This window comes from Episyrphus balteatus, chromosome 4 (genome assembly GCF_945859705.1).
Source record: "Episyrphus balteatus chromosome 4, idEpiBalt1.1, whole genome shotgun sequence".
Classification (NCBI taxonomy): Eukaryota; Metazoa; Arthropoda; class Insecta; order Diptera; family Syrphidae; genus Episyrphus; species Episyrphus balteatus.
Window position 1 is genome coordinate 56801607 of NC_079137.1, and position 23888 is coordinate 56825494.

The 23888-nt window shown below is 33.4% G+C and overlaps 1 protein-coding gene across 1 annotated transcript; it reads right to left on the reverse strand.

Moving 5' to 3' along the window:
* Window positions 1-12243: 12243 nt before the first annotated feature.
* Window positions 12244-17400, reverse strand: LOC129919272 (uncharacterized). Its single transcript, XM_056000126.1, has one exon. The coding sequence runs from the start codon at window positions 17398-17400 to the stop codon at window positions 12244-12246; it is 5157 nt and encodes a 1718-aa protein (XP_055856101.1).
* Between the last annotated feature and the right edge of the window lie 6488 nt (window positions 17401-23888).

A 23888-nucleotide genomic window follows, 5' to 3' on the forward strand; every position in this document is an offset into this window, starting at 1 on the left:
TACAGAATCAGCTGGATTTTCTGAAGACCTTATGACTAAGGTTGGAGTTATTCCGCTGAATTCGTTTTTGGTTCCGATTGTTGCTTGATTACCCAAGTTACAATTTGGCTTGAATTAAGTCCAGTTTTTTTAAACTATAGTTTGTATAGGTTTAGTTTAAGCCTTGATTATGCAAGTCAACCACTTTGGAAAGAAAGGAGGTTCACTTAAGTTGAAACGTCGTTGTTTCAAAGTTGAACTACTTTAATTTATGTGACTTTAAGATACGAAACCATCAAAAATTAACTTATTTTCCACGTTGATTTTAAAATGTCCATTTTTAACGCAAAATCATTCCGAATAATAGTTAAATCAATGTGGTTTTCATTGATTTCACGTTGTTTTATGGTGGCTTAGATGTGGCCTTTTAAATTTTAGTTATGGTAGGTTTCTTTGAACCGTTCTGTAAGCCTCGTATTTTCAAGTGACAGAAGGCCTCTGTAAGACCTCTTAGTAATAAGACGTTCTTTTAAGTATGCAATGTTTTTTATCATTTAAGTATGCAATATTTTTTCTTGTAAGTATGCAATGTTTTTTTATTTAGTATGCAATTTTTCTAATGCATTAAAAAAAAAACATTGCATTTAAATGTGAGGCATCAATAATTAGCTCCCTATTTTCCACTCATCTTTAATGTTCGAGCATGGTCTACTTATAGAGTGCTGCGCTGGTAATGGTATGCGGAGGTACGTGGTTTCTTTTCTTCTTTTTCAATTAAAATAAAATTCTTCCCATTTCAGAACAACAGAAAAAGCATTGCAATGGCCTTAGTGAAGCTATAGCCTCGCTAAATTGTTTCCTTGTTTAGTAAAAAGGCCTCCATAAGGCCGTTTTACGCTGTTCGTCACAAGCTATCAGTTTGTGGATTGCCTGTGGAGGAAGGTCTTGAGGAAATTCGGTAATGTGCGCCAAAATGATTTGCATAAAATCTATCCTTCTTTTTACACATGTCAAAAAATAGCTTCCATTGAACCTTATACAAGTTAAATTGTTACTTGGGTAGCAGAACTAATTTATTTTACAAAATGAGCAGTAAAAAGTTCAGTTATAGTTCTCTTTACGGTGTTTCCTATTCCAGCTATAAGTCTTGATGAAACGGCTTTAGTAAGAGAATTTCTAAAACAATCGGTCTGATCTTCCGTTCATTTCTTCTTCGGAACTTGAAATGAGTCAACTTTGTAATCGAAGGTTTGAAAACGATTTAAACTGACTCTTTGTGGAACAGTTTCTGCAGATGTCGGTTATGATGAATACTAAGAACTGGTTGCAATATCATGGTACCTGGGCTGAAAGAATTTTCTTGGTTATCAGTGATTAAATATTTTACTGATATTTTTTTGACGGAACAAACAAAATATTTTCCACAAAAAGAGCCCTTTCATAAACTGTTAGAGTCGACGGTGCTTGATTATTCAGTGAAATCTCGAAAAAGTTAGTCGCTTCTTTATGGATCAAAATTTTAACATATCAAAAGTTTCTAACATCCACCAACTATAACTTTTTCCCACGCAGACTAAACAACCTTTTTTTTAAATCCAATTGAAAAACTAACTGAGGTAAAGTTTTACATTTAAAATCCTTAATTGAATATATTTTAAAAGATTGCACCACTTCTTCTAAAAAAAAAAAAAAAACCAAAATGTTGAAATGAAAAAAATGTCAATGTGTCCGACAAGGTGTCAAATTTGATTAAATACTTTTCCATTCACTTTATCAAACCATTTAAAGGTGTTTCGATCAAGGCTCTATAACCATTCACAACTTATCTCATCTCAATTACAACAAGACCATTCTTAAGGGAAAACCACTTCGTCTAAAAAAAAATTCAAAAAAATAAACAACAGAAGAAAAATAAAAACACATAAGCTCATGATGTGACAACTTACTAAACAACTATAAGGCGGCTGCCGCTAAGATAGCAATCCATACTTACAAACCAAATAAGGATGTTTTTCATAAAATATGTGCTCCTACAGCTTCTCTCTATGCTGTTGCTGCTGTTATACCGGCAAGTCTTGTGAGAGACAAAAACAAAATCGATCGATCGCATTAAAGCGCTCATTTCCATCTACGTAAAGTTATGTCCAACACTTATTGATTAACATATAGGGGAGGACAACAGAGTAGTGCACAGTGCCAGCCAGCATCTTTGGTCCAAGTCCAATAGAATAATGTTGCATAACCCCTCTCCATATAAAACCGCACACAAATACCCCAAGTACGGGAATTCTCGCCGTGGTCTCGAACGCTCTCGCTGTGGGTAAAGTGATAGTATCACTTCATTATTCCGTTCACACTTCGTCGCCAACTAATTAACTGCAGATGATCACAATCTTAGAGCGTTCGCTAGCTATTATAGAAACATACACACTCCCGATCGATGCTGCGCGGTCTGTCTGGCGGAGTCTTGAATCTGTTCAGTTCACAAGGCGCTCGAACCACCAATATCCATTATACCATTCGTGGATCAGTTCGGCCGGCCACCACTTTATGGGCAAGAAAAGTTACTTTCATGGTGCTAATTTTTCTGCCTTATACGACCCATGGTATTTATACGTTTTGACGCGGCTCTCTTAAAGCCCGTCGGTCGTCGTCGGTCGCGTCGTCTCATTGGCAAAGATTCGCGCAAAAGCATCATTAATATTGGTAATTGGTTTGGGCCAAGCTCTCGAGCTGCACAAAACACACCATCTAAGGTAAATAATAAATACATATTCAAGTGAAGTAAAATAGAGGGTGCGTATACACAAAGATGATCTAATATACTTTCGAAGGCAATAAATTACATTGATTTATACCTCTCTGCAACGCATGTTGCACTGGAATTGTAATGAAGACAGGATAGGTTTTTAAGTTTTTTTGCTCTAACATTTGGAAATATTAACTGTCTTGGAGTTCATAGTTCAGGAATAGACACTGTTAAGGAGGTAGAATAAAATAACAAGTAATAAAAAATGAGGTCTTGCTATTATAGATTGAAGCTCTTACAATTAAGTAATCTTGAACTAACATTTTATATTGTTTCATGTTTTAAACTCTTAAGGATTCAGAAATATTTTTTTTTAAAACCTTGTTATAAATCTCGAAGTTTTAATGCTCTTATATATTTTTACTTGCACGGTTCATTATTTTCAGTTATTAAAAACTAGTACAATGTGTTTTAGATTGGTGAATCAGGCCAATTTTTACTATTGGGGTTTAAACAAAAGAGCTGACCTAAAAACCTTTTTTTTTTACTTTTTTTTGTGATCTCCCATAACTTTAAATATTGATTTGATATTTGACAGTATTAAAAACCGCGGTAGACATTTTTTTTTTTTCAAAATACTATGAGAGCTCTAATTTAACACTGTTCAGTGTTTAATGAACAGTTATTCCATCTTGCATAGCAACTCTAGATCCCAGGCTATCGTATCTTAAGAAAAATTAATTGTGGGAAAAACAAAAATTGAATTAATACCTATGTTTTAAAATAGGATAAATTTTTATGTTTTAAAGTTAAATTAATTTATTATTTGAAGTAAATTTATTTCTCTTCATTGCGTTTGAGCAGTGATCGTTTATATGTACACCTGCTAGAATATTTCAACATCACATCTTATTCTAACCAGACTATGTTTTCGTCTCCAAAAGGATTTCAAAAAGATTAAAAAAAAAAAATTTTTTGGGATTTTGCGTGAATTTGTTAAGATATTAAAACGGTATTTGCATACAAAATGATTTGTTTGGATTTAAAATGATTAATACAAATAGTCTTTCTCATATTTTTGGCAAATTAGTATGGCAATTGTCTGGTGCAATCAGTTTTAAGTTTGTAAAATTTGGTGGAAAACTAATCAAATTTTTAATAAAACTTATGCTCAAAAATGCCTTCATGAAAATTAGTCATGTCTGACTTTTATGAATTTCCAAACGATCTTTTGAGCACAATTTTTTTGAAAAAATCGTGTAAGCTAAAAAAATCGAACTTAGCATACCTTTTCGTATTTTTTTTTAGTATATACAACCTAGGAAGAGGCTTTACCTAGTTAATATGCAAAATTGTTCTCATATAAATTACACGACTCTTTTGTTTCGCCTGAAAAGTTCAACCGATAGAGACGTGTTCTAATGGAAATTATTATAAAATAATAAATAAATTATTTAAACATATTTTTCCACTTAAAAATTATTTTTATTTTTATTGAATGAGACTAATTTGTATCGATGTCGTACAAACAAAAGAGCTGATATGCAAACCTTTTTTTTTTGTATATTTTTTTATTTCAGTGTGATCTTTCATAAATTGAAGTATAATTTGATATTATAAAAGCAGACTCACTTTTTTACTACTAAAAGAAGAGTGATAACAAGTAAAGTAAGTTTAAAGTAAACAATTTTTTTTTTTAAATTAAAACAAGATTTTTCTGTTTGTAAAATTATCAATAAAAGAAGAAATAAGAATAAATGTTTACAATTTTAAAGAAACTTCGGAAACAGTAAACTTTTAATATTAGTTATAGTATTATTGTGACAAATTTTATCAAGTGAAAATTGATAGTTCAGCCTGCATTTTATTTAATGTAACAAATTTAATTAAAACTACTTTTGTATGCGTTATTTATTTAAAAACTGATTTTTTAATTCAAAATTTAAAAAAAAAAAAATTGAAAAAAATTGCTAGAAATAAATTTAAGTCACTATAAAACTACATTTTATTTTTAATTTTACTAAATAAACATCATTTTACTATTTTTGTCAAAGAAACCTAGTTGTATTATATTTTTCTCAAAAATTGTTAAAAAAAACTGCATTTGGAATATTTCAAAAAAAGTTATAAAAAAGAATTTTTCTATCTTAGGGTTCGAGCAACAACGCAACAGTTTTAAGAAAAATGTTGTAAAAAAAACCTTGATTACTATGAACAAAAAGGCAAGATAAGAGAAGCACAACTGTTCAATCGTTAAGAAAATGACAATAGGGGAAAACATAATTTTAAGGCTTATAATGGGGAGGCCCCCTTCCCAGAATAAAAGGTTAGTTAGGTCAAAACAATGTTACTGACATTTTGGATAAATTCATTAGTCAATACAAAAATTCATACAAAAGCTTTCATTGCAATAAAATATGCAACAGTTTCAGAGTCGTTAACTGTTAACAAAATAAAAACTAACGAAGTTCGCTACTCAGCTCTTTTGTTTAAATGAGAGCAGATATACTGCTTGCTAAAAAGCAATAATTTATTGATTTTAAATTTCAACTGCAGTCAATAATTTGTCATCAATATTATTAGGAGACGAGTATTTTGTCCTTTGAAGTAGCCTATTTCTCTAGAATATATTGAATAACATTGTTTTTTTTTTATATATACATTTTTTTTTGTCCAATAAAACAACAATATACAGAGTTTTAAGGGGTAATAACACCTTGTAAACCACGAAATCGAGAGTCATTTTCATCACCGTATAAAACAAAGAAGAAATATTATTTTCTTTTGGAATAGGATAATGTTAAATTTTTTAATGATGTGAAATTTTTTAAATGGCGGTGTAGTTCAGGATGATAGTAAAATCCTGTGCTCCCATCGGGCGACCAACTAACTCCTACAGTTTTTAACCGATTGGGCTGAAATTTTGTGTGAAATTTTTTAAATGGCGGTGTAGTTCAGGATGATAGTAAAATCCTGTGCTCCCATCGCCAACTAACTCCTACAGTTTTTAACCGATTGCGCTGAAATTTTGTGTGGAGCTTAAAAATACTATTCTCTAGTGAAGTACGTAGGATTTTTTTGAAATATTAAAATTTAACGATTTGATGGTCTTTTTTTCAACGAATTTTGTTTTTGGAATGAAATAATATTTTTAAACTAATGCCATTTCTTTAAAAACTAATATTTCAAAAAAATCCTACGTACTTCACTAGAGAATAGTATTTTTAAGCTCCACATTTCAGCGCAATCGGTTAAAAACTGTAGGAGTTAGTTGGCGATGGGAGCACAGGATTTTACTATCATCCTGAACTACACCGCCATTTAAAAAATTTCACATCATTAAAAAATTTAACATTAGCCTATTCTGTTACCTATTAATATACTTAATTAAACTGAACAAACACTAAAAGAAAATAATAATTCTTCTTTGTTTTATACGCTGATGAATATGACGCTCGATTTCATGGTTTACAAGGTGTTATTACCCCTTAAATACAAATTATTATGAAAAGATTACTCTCCATTTGTTTCGATTATATTGATTTATAACAAACAATAAAAAAAAAAAAAAACAAATTAAAATATTTTCAACAATTCAACAAATTCATTTAAAATTCTAATATAAAAGGACGTACATCATCATAACTTATAATTAAAAAATTTTTCCACTCAAAAATGGCAATCATAAAAAGACAATATAGCTAACTCAATTCACCTTTTTGAATCAACCAACAATCATTAATCTACCAAAGCTTCCGACAGAGGGTTATAATTTCGTCTTAACGAAGGCTGATCTACTTCATTAACCCCAAACCCTCTCCCGATCTACATTCTCTCATCATCAACAAACAAAACAAAACAAAATTAAAAAAATAAATTGCTAATATGCAAAATCATGATGGCTAACCTGATGCCAATCCAACATGACTTCCCATCCGCCTCATCAACAAAAATTACACAGATCAGTCTGTGCCGGGACATAGAGCTCTTTCAAACCCCCCGTCCAGCATTAACCATCGCAAAAGAAACATTAGCAAGTGCACAGTAGTTGGTAATTATGACAAGAACCACCTCGGGTTGCTCTATTTACCATGGAACTTCATAAAAATTTAATTGCTAGTCATAGTTGCTAATGAAAAGCTATGATTATTATCACAGTAAGATTTGTAGGTATACAAGACAGAGTCTGATGTGATGCGGTTATGTCTGGCGGATAGTTCGCGTAGTTCGCGGGGTGCTACTCTATTTCGCCTAGGGCCCTCCAAGTCTAAAGCTTAACTTTTTTTTTGAATAACTACCTTTTGCAAACTTGCGAGCTGCCGTTTCCTAGTACAGCGGTTTCCTAGATGCTGGCTTCAAAGCATCAACTCAGCAACAACGATATGCGACGTGACGGACGTTGTGGTGCGATGATTGTCTAAGAGTGATGATAATCTCGAGCGCGCAAGTTAAGGCAGTTACGAGCTCCAGAGCATATTTCGCCTCGGAAAAGTATTATAACTCTCGTAATAATTGTAATATATTTTTCTGTGCATCTTTGTAATTTTTATTGATGTTTCGGACAGGTAGCAAAATCATGAGCTGAACCAACGCCATCACATGCCGCCACATATATAAGCTATAGGAGTGTAGCTGAAGGCCTTCGGGTGTTTCACAGGTTTTTGAGCTGGTTGGTAATCACAATTTTGCCACATGAATATTACTCTATCTTAATAGAAGTCCATATTCGTATCTTATATCGCGGGATTCAAAAGATACTAGGTACCTGCTATCTATATACATTTATAATATAGGTGAGAAAGCCTTGTGGAATGGGGCATGCGGATGGGTTGTGGTTAAGTTTGTTTTTTTTTTTTAATTTTTTTCTAAAAATTTTATTTCTCGTGTTGATATTGAGCGAAAAGATGACTTGGATGATTTCATTTTAATTACAGACTGCGCACGAGTACCTACTTGACTGAAACTCAAAATAGTGCTTCGCATAAAATTTTTGCTTTCAAGTTAGAAAATTATAAATGTTGTGGAGTGATGATGTGCTCGGCATGGTGATTGCATAGTGTCATTAGCTGAAACAACTTTTGCTAGACTCTGAGATGGAGACAGACAAAAATTTGTCTTGGAATTTTTAGATATTTATAAAATATCATTTAAATATTTGAGACTTGCTGTTTTTATGAAAATGACTTTTATATAAAAAAAATTAAATTAAAATAAGGAAATAAGTTTAACGGTAAAGTTAATTGGGTTTTTCCAATTTAATTCACATTTGTTTTGATTTGATAAGAGATTTCATCTATATCGAGTTTGCAGGAATGTATAGAACTGCATTCCTAGAAGCTTATTGCAGATGAAACTAATGAGAATATGATTATTTGAATCCGTGATCTTATGATTTTATTTAATTAATATCATTCATGTGAGAAGCTATGAAAGAATTATACGTTTATTCAGATATATTGTCTAGTTTTTGTTTTTTGCTTTTTTTCAGTCTTTTGGTTCAAAAGTACAATAATCCTCTGTCGGCAGATAATCCTTAATCAAAGCCAACTTTATGATGATGGAGAAGTCCGAAAAAGTAGGTCTCGCAATTCCGTCAGTCCGTCTGTACACATTTCCACAGCCTAAACTAGAAAATGGCACTAACGATTTTCATTAAACTTTGCATACCTAATATTCAAAGCAATTGCAATAAAACTGCGTTTTAAGTTTTTCCTAAAAAAGTGAAATAACAAAACAAAATTTTTCATCTAACAAAATGTTGCCCTTCACCAACATCAACAATTTCTTTAAAATTTATATAGAGGAACCTCTTAAAACTTGCAAGAGCAAGTGCGTGAAATTTTGAATACAATTAATTCGGATTCCTCGGAAAATTCTACATAAATTTCATTTCGTATTCTTTATAAAATATTTAGACCCAAAAAAAAATTAGAGCGACTTGAAAAAAAAGTCACAAAAAAGAGCTGTGCCTACAGAGGGATAACGTTCTACCCATAAAATAAGAAATAGTTACCAATATTGAACACTTCATTTTGGCTTTTAAATCTCTTAGTTATACTTCGGTTTGAAAATTGACATTTTTTAGTTTTTTTATATTATATAAATCTCGACAGCAAAACGTAGTTTAAACAAATTTTGAGGCACTAACCAATCTCTACCAAATATAAGTGTGCTGAGTTTTAAAAAACTGGTTCTGCTTCTCCTCTTTTTCTGCCAGGATTTAAATCCAAGCAATTATTTTATGGAGCTTAAAAGGTTAAATCAAATTTATTTTCCAAAAATATACAAAAATGAAAAGCTTTTGCCAACTAACCTAACAAAAAAAAAATATATTGTACTAGCAATAAGTTTCATGTGAACTCGGCTTTGATTGTATTCATTTAAAAAAAAATAATTGAATAGAGAATTTTATTTAGGTAATATATTGTTTTACATATCGCACGATAAGACTGTGATAGTGTAACAACTCAATAAGTGTCGATTTCGAATCAGATCGATATTCGAGTTTGCAAGACCGATTTCTGCAAAGCTCGCCGCTAAAGGGCCAAAGTTTCGTAACTAAATACATCTCTTTTACCGACTTCCAAAAAGGAGGAGGTATTCAATTCGTCTGTATTTTTTTTTTTTTATGTTTGTTACCGCATAACTTTTGACAGAGTGAATCAATTTTAATAATTCTTTTTGTATTGGAAAGCTAGTGGCTGCAATGTGGTCCCATTTCAATTTCGTTCAGTTTTAGCCATAGGAACTATTTTAAAAACCATAAAACCCAGTTTTGATCCATGGAAGTCGGTTTTGTTTTTTTGATAAAAATGATTATCTATTATTAATAGGCAATCCAATCCAGATTTTTTAAAACAAAAGAGTTGAGCTGCGAACTTTTTTTCATAAACTTTTGTTTTGCTCTTCACTTTAATTTTGTTTTCCTTTTTCTAGCTCCATTTATAGCATTTAATGCATTTATTGCACTTTCTTTATTCATTGCAACTTGTGTAGTTGACATAAATTTTGTTTAACCTCCATAACAGTAAGAAAATTTGTAAACGTCATTTTATAGAAGTATATATTATCCACAATTGAATCAGGTATATAGTTAAAAAGTTAGGAAATTAGTGAATTATGAAACGGAGACAGTTTTTTCTCCTCTACTACTTCATCATTATCTTCATATTATAAACTTAAAATTTTTAACAGATATTTTTGTTACCATATGAAAATACCAAAACTTGCTATCATTCTAAATATTTATAATTTTTTTTTCATTTTATGAATTTTCAAGTGTAATATTTCTAACTGTTTACTTGTGATAACAAAAAATCACTGCCAAAGACAAATTGCGTTCAAACAATCATTCGTTTACTTTTATAAACCTCTATTTTTGTTCCTTCCCATTGTCCATTGGAGCTATTTTTCCCACATAAAAGCATAACCTCGAAAACAGCCAAAATTACGCTTTTTTGCTTTTTATAGCGGTAAAAAGTATATTTTGGTTCTTGTAGCAAAAAAAAAGTTGACCAGTTCTATTAAAAATAAATATGCGGCAAAGTTTAAATATGCATAACTTTTTTTCTTATGAATTGCACTAAAATTTTCTTTCAGATAATGAAAGCTTATAAAATTTCAAATCGAATATAAGAAAAATGGTTTTCCTACATACTCCAGAAGTTAGTAAAAAATGCAATTGTTTATAACAAAATCAATTATTTATAAATATTTTTTTTTTTTTTGAAAATTTTTTTTTTTTAAGAAAATTGTTGTGTGTACAATTGGTAATATGTGTACCAAGTTTCATTTATTTTTATCAAAAGACCTGAAAAATTTCATTAGCTTATAACTTTTAACAAAATTGAAATATTTCAAAAATACTTTGGAATATTATTTTTAACATATAAATCTTTCAATATATGCAAAAAAAAGTATCAAATTCGAGAAGTCGGTTTTAGGTGGCCCACTTGAGAAAATTTGACTCTCTACCTTCAATCAATTAAATTGCTATCGATTTCAATCATTCAACTACCTCTCTTAGTTCTTTATACTCACACCACCACTTTCAATTCATGCTTTAAAATAATTACCAATGTGCTGGATTGGATTTGGAAAAACAAAATATTTATAACCCTCTGTCGGCACATGGGTGCGAATTTGGCAAGACAAAACTAAAAAAAATTACGATTTTTCCAAAAAGTGGTCACAAAAAAGTCTCTTTATTAGGGTGAAAATATTTTGTTTCGGAATTGTGAAAACAATATTCGAATTCCTAGGAAAATTCTACATCATTTTCATATATGATTCTCTATAAAATATTGAGACCGAAGAAAGTTGTAGTGACATGAAAATAGTACAGGAAAGATAGACTTTTTCGTGGAACGAAATATAGGACGGCTGAATTTTTCAAATATGAAAGAGGGGTATTAGAAAAGCTTAAGTCCTGGTTTTCGGGACGCCACCCCCCTGGCGAAATCCGCCATTTTGAAAAACGCGAATCGCTCTATACCTCCAAAACTATGTGTCCTAGAGAAATAGTTATCAGGACAAAGTTCTTGGAAATTTAATTATCCTTTTCTTTGTAGTACATTATTTTTCAGATCGGGCAATAGTTTTTAGGTTATGTTGTTTTAAATTTTATTTTTTCGTTTTTTTTAAAGTTTTTATCATTAACGGTTATAGTAACATAATTTTTTAAACAGTAAAAGTTATAGACCATCAAATTTCCAATAGTTTGGTATATTTTTGAAAGTCATGCGATGTATGAGTCGAAAGTTATTGATCTGAAAACTATAGTCTAAGTACAGGAAAGTGAGTAAAAAAAACAGGCATTTTGTGGAACGAAATATAGGGAGCTGATTTATTCAAATCTGAAAGAATATTATTAGAAAAGCTTAAGTCCTGGTGTTTTAGAATGATTGAAATTAAAGACAAACGCAAAATATTTCAAAACGTTATAATTTAATCTTTTAATTAAACAAGAAATCAAACTAAACAAATCAATTATTTTATAAACAAAAATCCATAGGAATATTCCCTATGCAAAAATCGACCGGCTGGTTTGGTGGTTGCTAAGAAAGTGAAAGAGTAAAATTCTTATCACTCATATGGTACATACACATTTGCCAAAACCATTGCACACGTCACCATTAGCATTGATCTGCATTCACATTGCGGTGATTTGTTTTTCCAATGACCAACGGTTTCAGCAAATGTGTATGCACTGCATTTGCAATGAATACACAAAAAAATACAATGCTTATGATGAGACCAAAGATAAGAGGATTAACTCATTTAACAAAACCAATGATATTACAAACAAAAACCGACATAGGAAACATACCATAGGGTAATGCAAAGTGTTTGGCAATTGTAAAAAAAAAAAAAATTAATATGTTATAAGAAATTAAATGAAAATGAAATTAGAATTTAAATTGAAAACTAATTGAAAATAAATTAATTAAATGTAAATAGAAAATTATTTAACTCAAAACAAAAAATAAATACATAAACAATAACTGCTGCGTTCCTCAACATGCCGCCCCCGCTGAAGGAATTTCAGGACATGGCAAGAGGGCAAGTTTGGTTACGGGGCGCATGAAAGTGCCACGTTTGGTGCGCAATGTAACCACTCGTACGTGTCCATCTTCACCTGGATGAACTTCGGTAACTCTTCCAAGAAACCATTGAGAAGGTGGAAGATTTGGTTCTTTTAGAATGACTAAGTCACCAACTTCAAAATCTCTTTTGGCTTCTCTCCATTTTGGGCGCTGCTGCAAAGATGTGAGGTAATCGGTTTGCCACCTTCGCCAGAAACCTTGCATCATGTTTTGTAGTAGCTCCCATCTTCCCAATCGGTTGATAGGTGTTTCCAAAAAACTTGGCTCGGGTATCGCCGTATAAGGTCTACCTATAAGAAAATGAGAAGGCGTTAATGGATCAAGATCTGAATCGGAAGAAGCACAAAGGGGTCTAGAGTTCAAAAGGGCTTCGATTTGGGCTAACAAGGTACACATTTCTTCAAAGGTAAGGACACTATCGCCAACGACGCGCCGAAGATGTTGTTTTACCAATTTAACCCCCGCTTCCCAAAGTCCACCAAAGTGAGGACTATGCGGAGGGATAAATTGCCAATCAATATTTTCGCCAGCCAACATTTCTGCAACCTTCTTGTTGTGGGTTTGAGATTGCACCAATTTGTACATTTCTGATAAAACTCGAGCTGCTCCTTGAAAGTTCGTACCATTATCAGAGTACATAACGCTGCATTTACCACGCCTGGCGATAAATCTTTTCAGGGCAGCCAAAAATGCATCCGTGGTTAGGTCCGAAACCAATTCGAGGTGCAGCGCCTTAGTTGTCATGCAGACAAACAACGAAATGTACCCCTTTGACATTGTTGGTTTCCTTCCTCTCGAAGAACGAAGCGTAATGGGTCCAGCATAGTCACATCCTGTATGGGCGAAAGCAAATGATGGATTCACTCGAGACGATGGCAAATTTCCCATAAGCTGTGTAGAAGTATTTTTTCGATGACGAAAACACGTAATGCAATCGTGCACCAGTTTACGAATAAGGTTTCTACTCCCGAGGATCCAATACTCCTGACGAATCAATGTGAAGAGTCCCGAAACACCAATATGTAAAAGGTTCCTGTGGGCATCGAGAAGAATCAGCCGAGTTATAGGATTATTTTTGGGTAGAATAACAGGGTGTTTTATCGCGAAGGGAACATTTCTGGCGTTCGAAATTCTACCACCGACACGCAACAAACCGACGACATCAATAAAAGGTGAAAGCGAACATAATTTGGACATCTTGTCAACACAACGATCAGCCTTAAGAGCTTTTATTTCACCAAGGAACTCATTTTGAGACCACTTGAGACAGGCCTTTTTGGCAAGGCGAAGTTCAGAAAGCGAAAGATATCCATATCTTCTATCTCCTTTTGGCAAACGACAAAAATATATGAAGCGACGAATATAGCCAACTATTCTCACAAGCTTTCTCCAACTAGAAATTTTAAGCGAAAGGTTTTCAAGAAAATGCTCAACCGTACCCGAAACGCAAACTGCAACGACCTTTTTCCTTTCTTCAGGAATGTCTTTTACCTCGATTTCGCGATGATTTGGCCACTTATCAAAGTCCTGAGACAACCATTCTGGACCATTCCACCACATTTTGTAATCCATTAGATCCTTAGGCAAAAGACCCCGCGAAGCACAATCAGCAGGGTTATCAGATGAAGAGACATGATTCCAAGACGAACGAGGCAAAGAAGACAAGATTTCGGAAGTACGATTTGCTACAAACGTATTCCATTTTCGCGGCGGAGACGAAAGCCAGGACAAAACAATTTGGGAGTCACAAAACGCTGATACTCGAACTGGTTTTACATCCAACGACGACCGAATGAGCTCAATTAAACGACACAAGAGGAGAGCTCCACAAAGTTCCAAACGAGGAATCGACAATTGCTTAACGGGAGCAACACGAGTTTTGGCTGCGACCAACTGAATCTCTGCACCATCTCCTGAACAACTACGACAATACACAACAGCAGAATAAGCCTTTTCCGAAGCATCCGAGAATCCTATTAATTCCAAGCTTTTAGAATTTTGGGTAAACCTTCGAGAAATCCTAAAGTTTTCAAAATAGGTCAAATTCTCCCGGTGCAGCTTCCATTTTTCTGCGATTTCAGAGGGCAAAGGATCATCCCAGTCTATCTTCGTCTTTGCGGTCCACAGCTCCTGAAACAGTATTTTCAACAAAATAGTGGAAGGAGCGAGAAAACCCAAAGGATCGAAAATCTTTGCAACCTCGGAAAGTAGTTTTCGTTTTGTAGGTACAAATTGTTCAGGCAAACTGATTTTATAGGTAAAGGTGTCGCGATACGGGTTCCAAACCAAACCGAGAACCTTGGTGCACTCCGATGAACTATCTAAATCGAGTGAAACAGCTTCTTTACAGTTGATCTCGCGCAATATCTCCCAACAATTAGAGCTCCACTTACTAAGCTCTAACCCTCCACAAGACAGCATTTCGACGATCTGCTTCTTCAGCTCTAATGTCTCCGACAACGAATCAGCCCCTGTCATCAAATCATCAACATACATATCATTTAAAACAGCATGTGAAGCTAAGGGAAACTGGTGTTTGTAATCAAACGCTATTTGACGAAGAACTTTCATGGACAAATATGGAGCTGGAGAAGTACCATATGTCACAGTTGACAAACGAAAATGCGAAATGGGGGCATCAGAAGATTCTCTCCAAACAATCCTCTGAAAATCACGGTGCTTTGGATGCACCCAAATTTGCCGAAACATTTTGACAATGTCAGCACAAAACACGAAGCGATGAACACGAAAACGAATACAAACGTTTATCAAGTTACGCTGAAGAGGAGTTCCAACATGAAGCATATCATTAAGGCAACTATTTTTGGTATCCTTATGAGACCCATCGAAGACAACGCGAATTTTGTTGGTGATAACGGCGTGGTGAGGCAAATAAAAAACACTTCCCGAGGTAGGTTCTATTTCATTATCTGGAATACGCTCCATGTGGCCTAGATCCAAGTATGTTTGCATGAACTTGCAATATTCTCTTTTGAGGTCTTTATCACGACAAAAACGACGTTCCATGGCGAAAAGTCTAGACAAAGCTCCTGAGATGGTATTAGCAAACTTTACATTGTCCTGCCGAAAAGGAAGTTCAACCACGTACTTTTTATCAGATGAACGAGTGAGGGTTTTTGAAAACTGTTTATCAACCTCATCTTCACCTACTGTCAACGACGAACTATGCGAAACCTCTTCAATTTCCCAAAAGGATTTCAAAATCACATCAAGGTCAACACCTGCGTGCAACGAAACTAAGGAATTCCCTGGCAAACAACCCGTAACAACCCATCCAAACAATGTCTCGTGTGCAACAACCTTTCCTTCTGGATCTGAACGATGATCACTAAGCAGAATGCTCCAAGCCTTATCAGCCCCTAACAACACATCAATGGGACCTGGGTTTTTGAATCCTACATCAGCTAACAAAAGATCGTCGAGGAAGGTAAAATTGCTAGCTTCAAACGAAAGCGATGGTGTTTGAGAAGTAATTTGGTTGAGAATATATGCCTCAACTTGCATAGTATGCGGAGTAATTCGGGATTTTAACTGTAACTCAACAGCACCTTGAGTCACACCAGCTTCAACCGATGAAATCCCAGAGATAGGTAAACGGGCATGGGAACGACGAAGGCCAAGCCTTTTCACCAAACTATCGGTCACGAACGAAACCTGAGAGCCGCTATCCAATAGAACACGCACAAGATGAGTCTTTCCGGAATTGTCAAAAACTTTCACCACAGCTGTAGGTAGTATAACCGACGAACGCGAATCATTTTTCATATGGTTGCTCACAACGGAAGCTGAGTTCTGGGTAGGATCAACAACACTTGCAGAAGCAGCTGGATTAATGTTATCTAAGTGTACTAAGCTATGATGGCGAGATTTACATAATTTACACCGTGCCTTAACTCGACATCGATTCGAAGAATGCTTGGTACCGAGGCAGTTGTAACATAATCGTTGATCTCTAGCAAACCCGCGACGCGAACTAACCGACATTGAAACAAATTCTGGACATTGGGGGAGATAATGTTCCCCTTTACACTTTGGACAAGAAGTATTTACTACGGCTAAACTTTTAATGTTGGTAGGATTTGACGCACGACTGTTCTTAACACGACTAGTTTTCGGATCACTGGCTTCTAAAGCATTAGAACGATTTTCTAGAAAATGAATGAGATCCTTGATGGTTGACTCTTCCGACATTTTGTTTTCTAGCGCCCAAGCCTTTTTGGTTTCTGAGTCTGTTTTATTGATCAGCAAATAAACAAGCCACGGATCCCTACCTTCCGATTTTACCGCTTCTAGCCCACGAATTACCTCATCTGCCTTATCAACTAGCTTACGTAGGTGAAAGCCATCTCCCGAAACAACGTTTGGCAGTTTTAAAAATTGTTCTATAAGCGCGTTAATTATATAAAGAGGTTTATCATAACGGTTTTCTAATTTCTCCCAAGCGAGCTGATAATTAGAATCCGAAACACTAACACCGTTCAATAAATTGAAAGCATCTTCACGCAAAACCGATTTCAAATATCTAAACTTTTGAGAACTTGAAAGTTTCGTATTGCAGTCCACGGTTTGTAAAAACACATCACGAAAACCGGGCCATTCTCGATAGTCACCAGAAAAAGGTGGAATTTGCATAGGTTGCAGCTTTATATTGGTAGGATTCTTATCTCCATTATTGGAAGAAGCTACCTGCCCTAACCTATCTAACAATTCAGCTTGAGAAGCAGCTAACTCTTTAAGCGCATCGGGTTTATCAATCTCATCAACCGGGTTAATGTCTTTAATGCGTTTTAAAAGAGCACATTTTGACGATATGTATTTCGATTCTAGAATCTCAAACTCGGGTTCAGGGTCTACGTATCCCTCCTCAGCATGAAATTCGAAAAGAGCCGATTGAGAATCGCAAATATCTTTAAAAGCCTTTTCTAGTCTATCTAACCGCACTCTCAATTCTAAAACGTTCACATTTTCAGGAATGTTCTGCACATAGGTAAAAACCCTTGTGATAGCACCTTTATAATGTCCACGAGCTTGCTTTAAAACTTCCATGATTTAATTAAGTTTAGAAGTAAGTACCGTTAGCAATAAACGACCGATCACGTGATAACAAAAGTCTTATTCACTTCACAATTCCCAAAATTTGTCCAATAAATATTCCAGCAATAACCATCAGACAGACCAACAACAGCAGCTACAAATCGAGCCCCCCCAAAAAAAAAACATCCATGAACAGCAAACAGGAGCACCAGGCAAAATCAGATTTCTGCTTTATACTTATCTGTGTACCGGAATCCAAGTCTAGCAAACCACCAACCAGAAGAAAAAAAAAAAAAAAAAAAAACGAAAAGCCAATTCAAAAATATCCAAGGCGTAGAAGGACCAACTTTGTTTTAGAATGATTGAAATTAAAGACAAACGCAAAATATTTCAAAACGTTATAATTTAATCTTTTAATTAAACAAGAAATCAAACTAAACAAATCAATTATTTTATAAACAAAAATCCATAGGAATATTCCCTATGCAAAAATCGACCGGCTGGTTTGGTGGTTGCTAAGAAAGTGAAAGAGTAAAATTCTTATCACTCATATGGTACATACACATTTGCTAAAACCATTGCACACGTCACCATTAGCATTGATCTGCATTCACATTGCGGTGATTTGTTTTTCCAATGACCAACGGTTTCAGCAAATGTGTATGCACTGCATTTGCAATGAATACACAAAAAAATACAATGCTTATGATGAGACCAAAGCTAAGAGGATTAACTCATTTAACAAAACCAATGATATTACAAACAAAAACCGACATAGGAAACATACCATAGGGTAATGGAAAGTGTTTGGCAATTGTAAAAAAAAAAAAAAATTAATATGTTATAAGAAATTAAATGAAAATGAAATTATAAATTAAATTGAAAACTAATTGAAAATAAATTAATTAAATGTAAATAGAAAATTATTTAACTCAAAACAAAAAATAAATACATAAACAATAACTGCTGCGTTCCTCAACACCTGGTTCTTGGGAAGCCAACCCCATGGCGAAATCCACCATTTTAAAAAACGCGAATTGGTCTATATCTACCCACTTAACTATTGGCTTGACAGAATAAGTTACTTAACCAAAGTAATATAAATATCTTTTCTTTTGCATTCACTTTTGTTCTGCGTGGACAACACTTTTGAGGTTATGTTGTGTTATTTTTTCGTTTTTTTTTTTAATTTTTCTCAGTTTCTATGATAAAACGTAATTTTTAGCATCATTTAAGTTGTAGAACATCAAATTTCCATTAATTTGGTATCCTTTTGAAGATTATATGACTTTTCAAACCAAAGATACGGAATAATATTTCAATATTTTCAAAAAATATATAATATAAGATGAAACTTAATATTAGCTGCGTTCCTTTGGAAATATTTATCTACTTTTTAGTACTTAAAGCTGCTTTGAACTACTTTTTCAATATAGCAAAAGTAGTTCAAAGTAGTTTTAAGTACTAAAAAGTAGATAAATATTTCCAAAGGAACGCAGCTATTGTGATTCACATATTTTGTTTTTAGTCAAACATCCAACTTTTATGATACTAAAAAATTTTGTTTCTATCATAGAGACTGAGAAAAATTAAAAAAACCAAAAAAATTTAAAATAAAACAACATAACCTCAAAAGTGTTGTCCTCGCTGAAAAACAGTGAATGCACAAGAAAAGATATTTATATTACCTACAACTTTAATTGGGTAGCTTATTCGGGCAAGTCAATAGTGTAGCAGATATAGACCAATTCACGTTTTTCAAAATGGCGGATTTATTAATGCGGTTGACATCCCGAGAACCAGGACTTAAGCTTTTCTAATACCCTTCTTTCAGATTTGAAAAAATCAGCTTCCCTATATTTCGTTCCACAAAATGCCTGTTTTTTTACTAACTTTCCTGTACTTAGACTACAGTTTTCAGATCAATAACTTTCGACTCATACATCGCATGACTTTCAAAAATATACCAAACTATTGGAAATTTGATGGTCTATAACTTTTATTGTTTAAAAAATTATATTACTATTACCGGGAATGATAAAAAATTAAAAAAACCGAAAAAATAAAATTTAAAACAACATAACCTAAAAACTATTGCCCGATCAGAAAAATAATGTACTTCAAAGAAAAGGATAATTAAATTTCCAAGAACTTTGGCCTGATAACCATTTCTCTAGGACACACGGTTTTGGAGATATAGAGCGATTCGCGTTTTTCAAAATGGCGGATTTCGCCAGGGGGGTGGCGTCCCGAAAACCAGGACTTAAGCTTTTCTAATACCCCTCTTTCAGATTTGAAAAATTCAGCCGTCCTATATTTCGTTCCACAATATGCCTGTTTTTTTACTAACTTTCCTGTACTAAAAAGTATGAACCAAATTCACACCCGTGTGCCTATCACGTCACAAAAAAGAGGTGTGCCTTCAGAGGGATTATGTCACTTATCTTCGGAATAATTTCCTTTTTTTTAATTTGAGCAAGATTGTTTTTTTAAGCTTGTATTCTTTCGATTTATCCCCCAAAATAAACTTAGTCTTAGAGTAAATTGAATAAATTAAACCTTTAGAGATCAAGGAATACATGAAAAATGTTTTGAGTCCAATATCTCCCACGTCACTTTAATGACATCGATTTAAAAAAAAAAGCTCCAAAACAGCGAGTAGGTAATCTTCTTTATGATGACATAAAGTAATCCATTGAAATATCATAAAAATGTGGATCTACTCCTGTGCCGCCGCTGAACCATCGAACCATTAACCATATAAGTAATGTGAGCAAAACCATAACAGTCCAACAATATCCAAAAACAAATCGAAATGGTTATGGCCGGGCTAAAGACAATTGACGGTCGTCGTCGTCGTTTTGTTTGTTCTAAAAGAAAAGTCGATTTAGTGCATCGTCTTTATACTCAGGTTGCTCTTCCTTTCGAAACAATTGCACATGGAAATTGAGGAAGGAATATTGTGCACCAATCTTTTATACCAGTTTGACAGTTGGTATAAATAAGATAACAAAAATGAAATAAAAATATAAATCGTTACATTCTTAAATACAATAACTGCACCCGGAGACTCTGGACTTTGCCTTGGCTTGGTGTGTCCACATATCAGGTGGCTCTTCGGCTTTAACTCGCCTCCAATTCAAACCAGCCATCGATCGACTAGAGTCCGTTGTTGGCGGAATTGCGCTCTTTGAAACACACAAACAAAATCCGACCGTCTCGATAGCATAATTTTGGACATAAATGCGGTACCGAATTGACTCGAGGACGACAGCCGTAAATCGGTTGGCAATCGAGGTGGGCTTCCACTTCATAGAAAAGAAGTGGAAGCAGATCCCACAGATCACACACGTCAGATCCATATTTGTTCAAACATTGAAATTCGGTCCGATCGTTGAGGAGGGGGCCCAAGTAGTTCTGGACAATTTCATATACTATCTATGCGGAAACGTTGTACCGCTCTCAACGCAAATGGATATGACCGACGACCATAACGTTAAAAACGATGATCATGCGACGATACGATACAATTCAACGACAACAACGACAGACGACGACGCAATTCAATTGCGAAATGAAATGGGATATCGATATTAAGAAATTGAATTGGAACGCATCGCATATTGGTCAAGAGACACGAGGCGAGGATGTTAAATGTTTTGTTTGTAAAAGTAAAGTAAAGGAGTTTAGAATGCCGGAATAAAAGTACCTTCTACATTGTCTATAAAAAAGGAAATGATGCGAATGGAAAACAATAACTTTGATCGAAGATAGATGCCCTGTAGTTATTGTTCAATCATTTGAAAAGGGAATTCTATGGAGTTCATAAAACTTAAAAATACCAATGAAATAGATAAAAAAGTTTGTAGATTTTGGTCTCGGACTGAGAAAAATTATAAAACAAAGAAGTGCAGGAAATTCTAAGAAGCTGATGAAATTTGAAGAACTCATGCAAAATTAAAGTCTCGAGTTAGACATAATCTTAAAATGATAGCAACCACTTTAAAAACCCTGTTACTTTACAGATTTTATAGAGTAACGTCTTTAATAGTGACTGGTAAAAAAAAATTTGGAAAAAGGAACAGCCTTCAACATCAACATATTCCTGAAGAAAAACAAAGTTTTCATAATAACACATTTCTTCTCTTTTAATGTGTTATTTGTAAGCAGAATTGTAAAATTTTTTTTTAATGCATTTGTTTTCCATTACAATTTTAAACAAAAATATTTATTGAAAAATAAAATTGCATTAAAAAAATTTTTTTATTGCAACTAAAAAATATTTGCATTGAAAATTAAATATTTATTGCAAATAAAAATATATTGCATTACAAAATTTTGTGCATTAAAAAAATGTGCATTAATTTTTTTTTTTCATGTTGGTCGAATTTCTAACAAATTTGACCATACATTAGGTTAAATCTCGACTGAAAAGGTAAAGTATCTTATGTCAATTTTGATGATTTTTCAGTAGAGCAAAAACAAACTTCAAAGCTGCCTCCCAAAAATTCTTTCAAGTGTAGACTTAATTGTATAAAACATTTAGATGTCAAATTTTATGATCTTTTTTTTTAAATTTATTTCAAAAAGATATTTTTAATATTTTTCCCGTTATAAGGAAAAATGTGACTTTAGATAATTTGGCTTTTCTTTAAATTTTATTTTAAATTAATTTCCAAAGTCTTAAGTTGAGATAAGATATTTTGCCTCGTGTTTTCAAAGGACGTTTTCAATTCTTATGTCCATTTAAGATGATTCGCGTGTGCAAAAGTGGAAAAAAAGTGACTTAAGATGATATTTTCTGTTTTTTATTTGAAAAACTTAAAGCCCTTAAAATTAAATAATCACATTTCTTGTTGAGATAAACTTTAAATAATGAAAACAAAAAACAAAAAAAACTAAATAAAAATAATAGAAATTAAATACTTAAACCAAATTATAAATTCATTAGAAAAAAAAAACAAAGAATATAAAAAAAAAAACTGAAACAAAAAACTTAATTTGATTTCATATAGCATTGTTAACGTGGTCTTAAAATTAAGAAAAAATAATAACACCGGCACACAAAAAAAAAAAAGTGTCATGAACCAGAAACCAGACCTATCTTTCTAAATGTTTTTGGACCCGCTGAATCCGAATTTCAAGTCCGTTTGGCCCTGTCACCCTCCAGTTTTGAGTAATATGCAAAAAACTAAAAAAAAGGTAGTTTTTGGGGTCTTTTTTACACTTTTCTCAAAACTGGAGGGTGACCGGGCAAAACGGACTTGAAATTCGGATTCAGCGGTCCAAAAAACATATAGAAAGATAGGTCTGCTTTCTGGTTCATACAACTTTTTTTTTTTGTGTGCTAGCACTGTCGCGACATGTCGCTGTCATACCCGGCACACAAAAAAAAAAGTTTCATGTACCAGGAAGCAGACCTATCTTTCTATGTGTTTTTGGGACCGCTGAATCCGATTTTCAAGTCCGTTTTGCCCGGTCACCCTTCAGTTTTGAGAAAAATGCAAAAAACTCCAAAAAAGTCATAAAAATTCAAACAAAATGCACTCACAGCTCAAAACTGGAGGGTGATGGGGCCAAACGGACTTCAAATTCGGATTCAGCGTGCCCAAAAACATATAGAAAGATAGGTCTGGTTTCTGGTTCATGACACTTTTTTTTTTTGTGTGCCGGTGTAATTAATGCAAAAATTAGGTCCCGTATTCTGATTCATCCGGTTCCTCTGATTCATCTGATATGTCTGGGTGAACATCTGGTTGATCATCGGAACGCAGGTTTAGATAAAAGTCGTGAAAATTAGAATTAATTAAGTCGAGCATATCAAGAAGATCTTTTTTTTTTTTGCAGAGCTTATTTGAGGGGGTTCATCGTATGCAATTTTAACCATACTTGTAGTTACTTTGTTAATTCCTCTTTTTTTAATGTTCAAGATTTTAAAATCCTCGGATTTATCTAAACTAGTCTTATACTCTATTTGGCCAAACGTTTTTGTGTATCTAAGCCATCTTATGGAGCTCCATTGAAAAGCTTCTCAGAGATTGTTTTTTTTGCGCCACATAAATTTTTCTTTTAAGACCGCTGAAAAATTTAAGAACATCGATTGTTTCATTTTTAGGACTTTGAAAGTGTTTTTTAAAGTTTAAGTAAATTTGAAACAAGAAAGTTTTCTTGTAATTTTAAATTAATTTAACAATAAGTATGTACAAGTACATACCTTTTTTTGTGGTATGTCTTTAATTTGTTATAGTTAATTAGTCAATCCTGGTATAAAATACACTATTTCAAACACTAAATGAAAAAAAAACTGAGTTATTAACTCGCTTCACTAAAATAAAAACGTGCGCACAAATGAAAATTTAGAGTCAAACTACGCAGAAAAACATCTTATGTTCTTGTTTACACGAGAATTTTTGTTGGTTTGCAAACGGTAAAATATCCTATGACTACTTAGGGAGAGAAAAATTTCAGTTTGAAATTCAAAAATTTATCTTATGCTGACA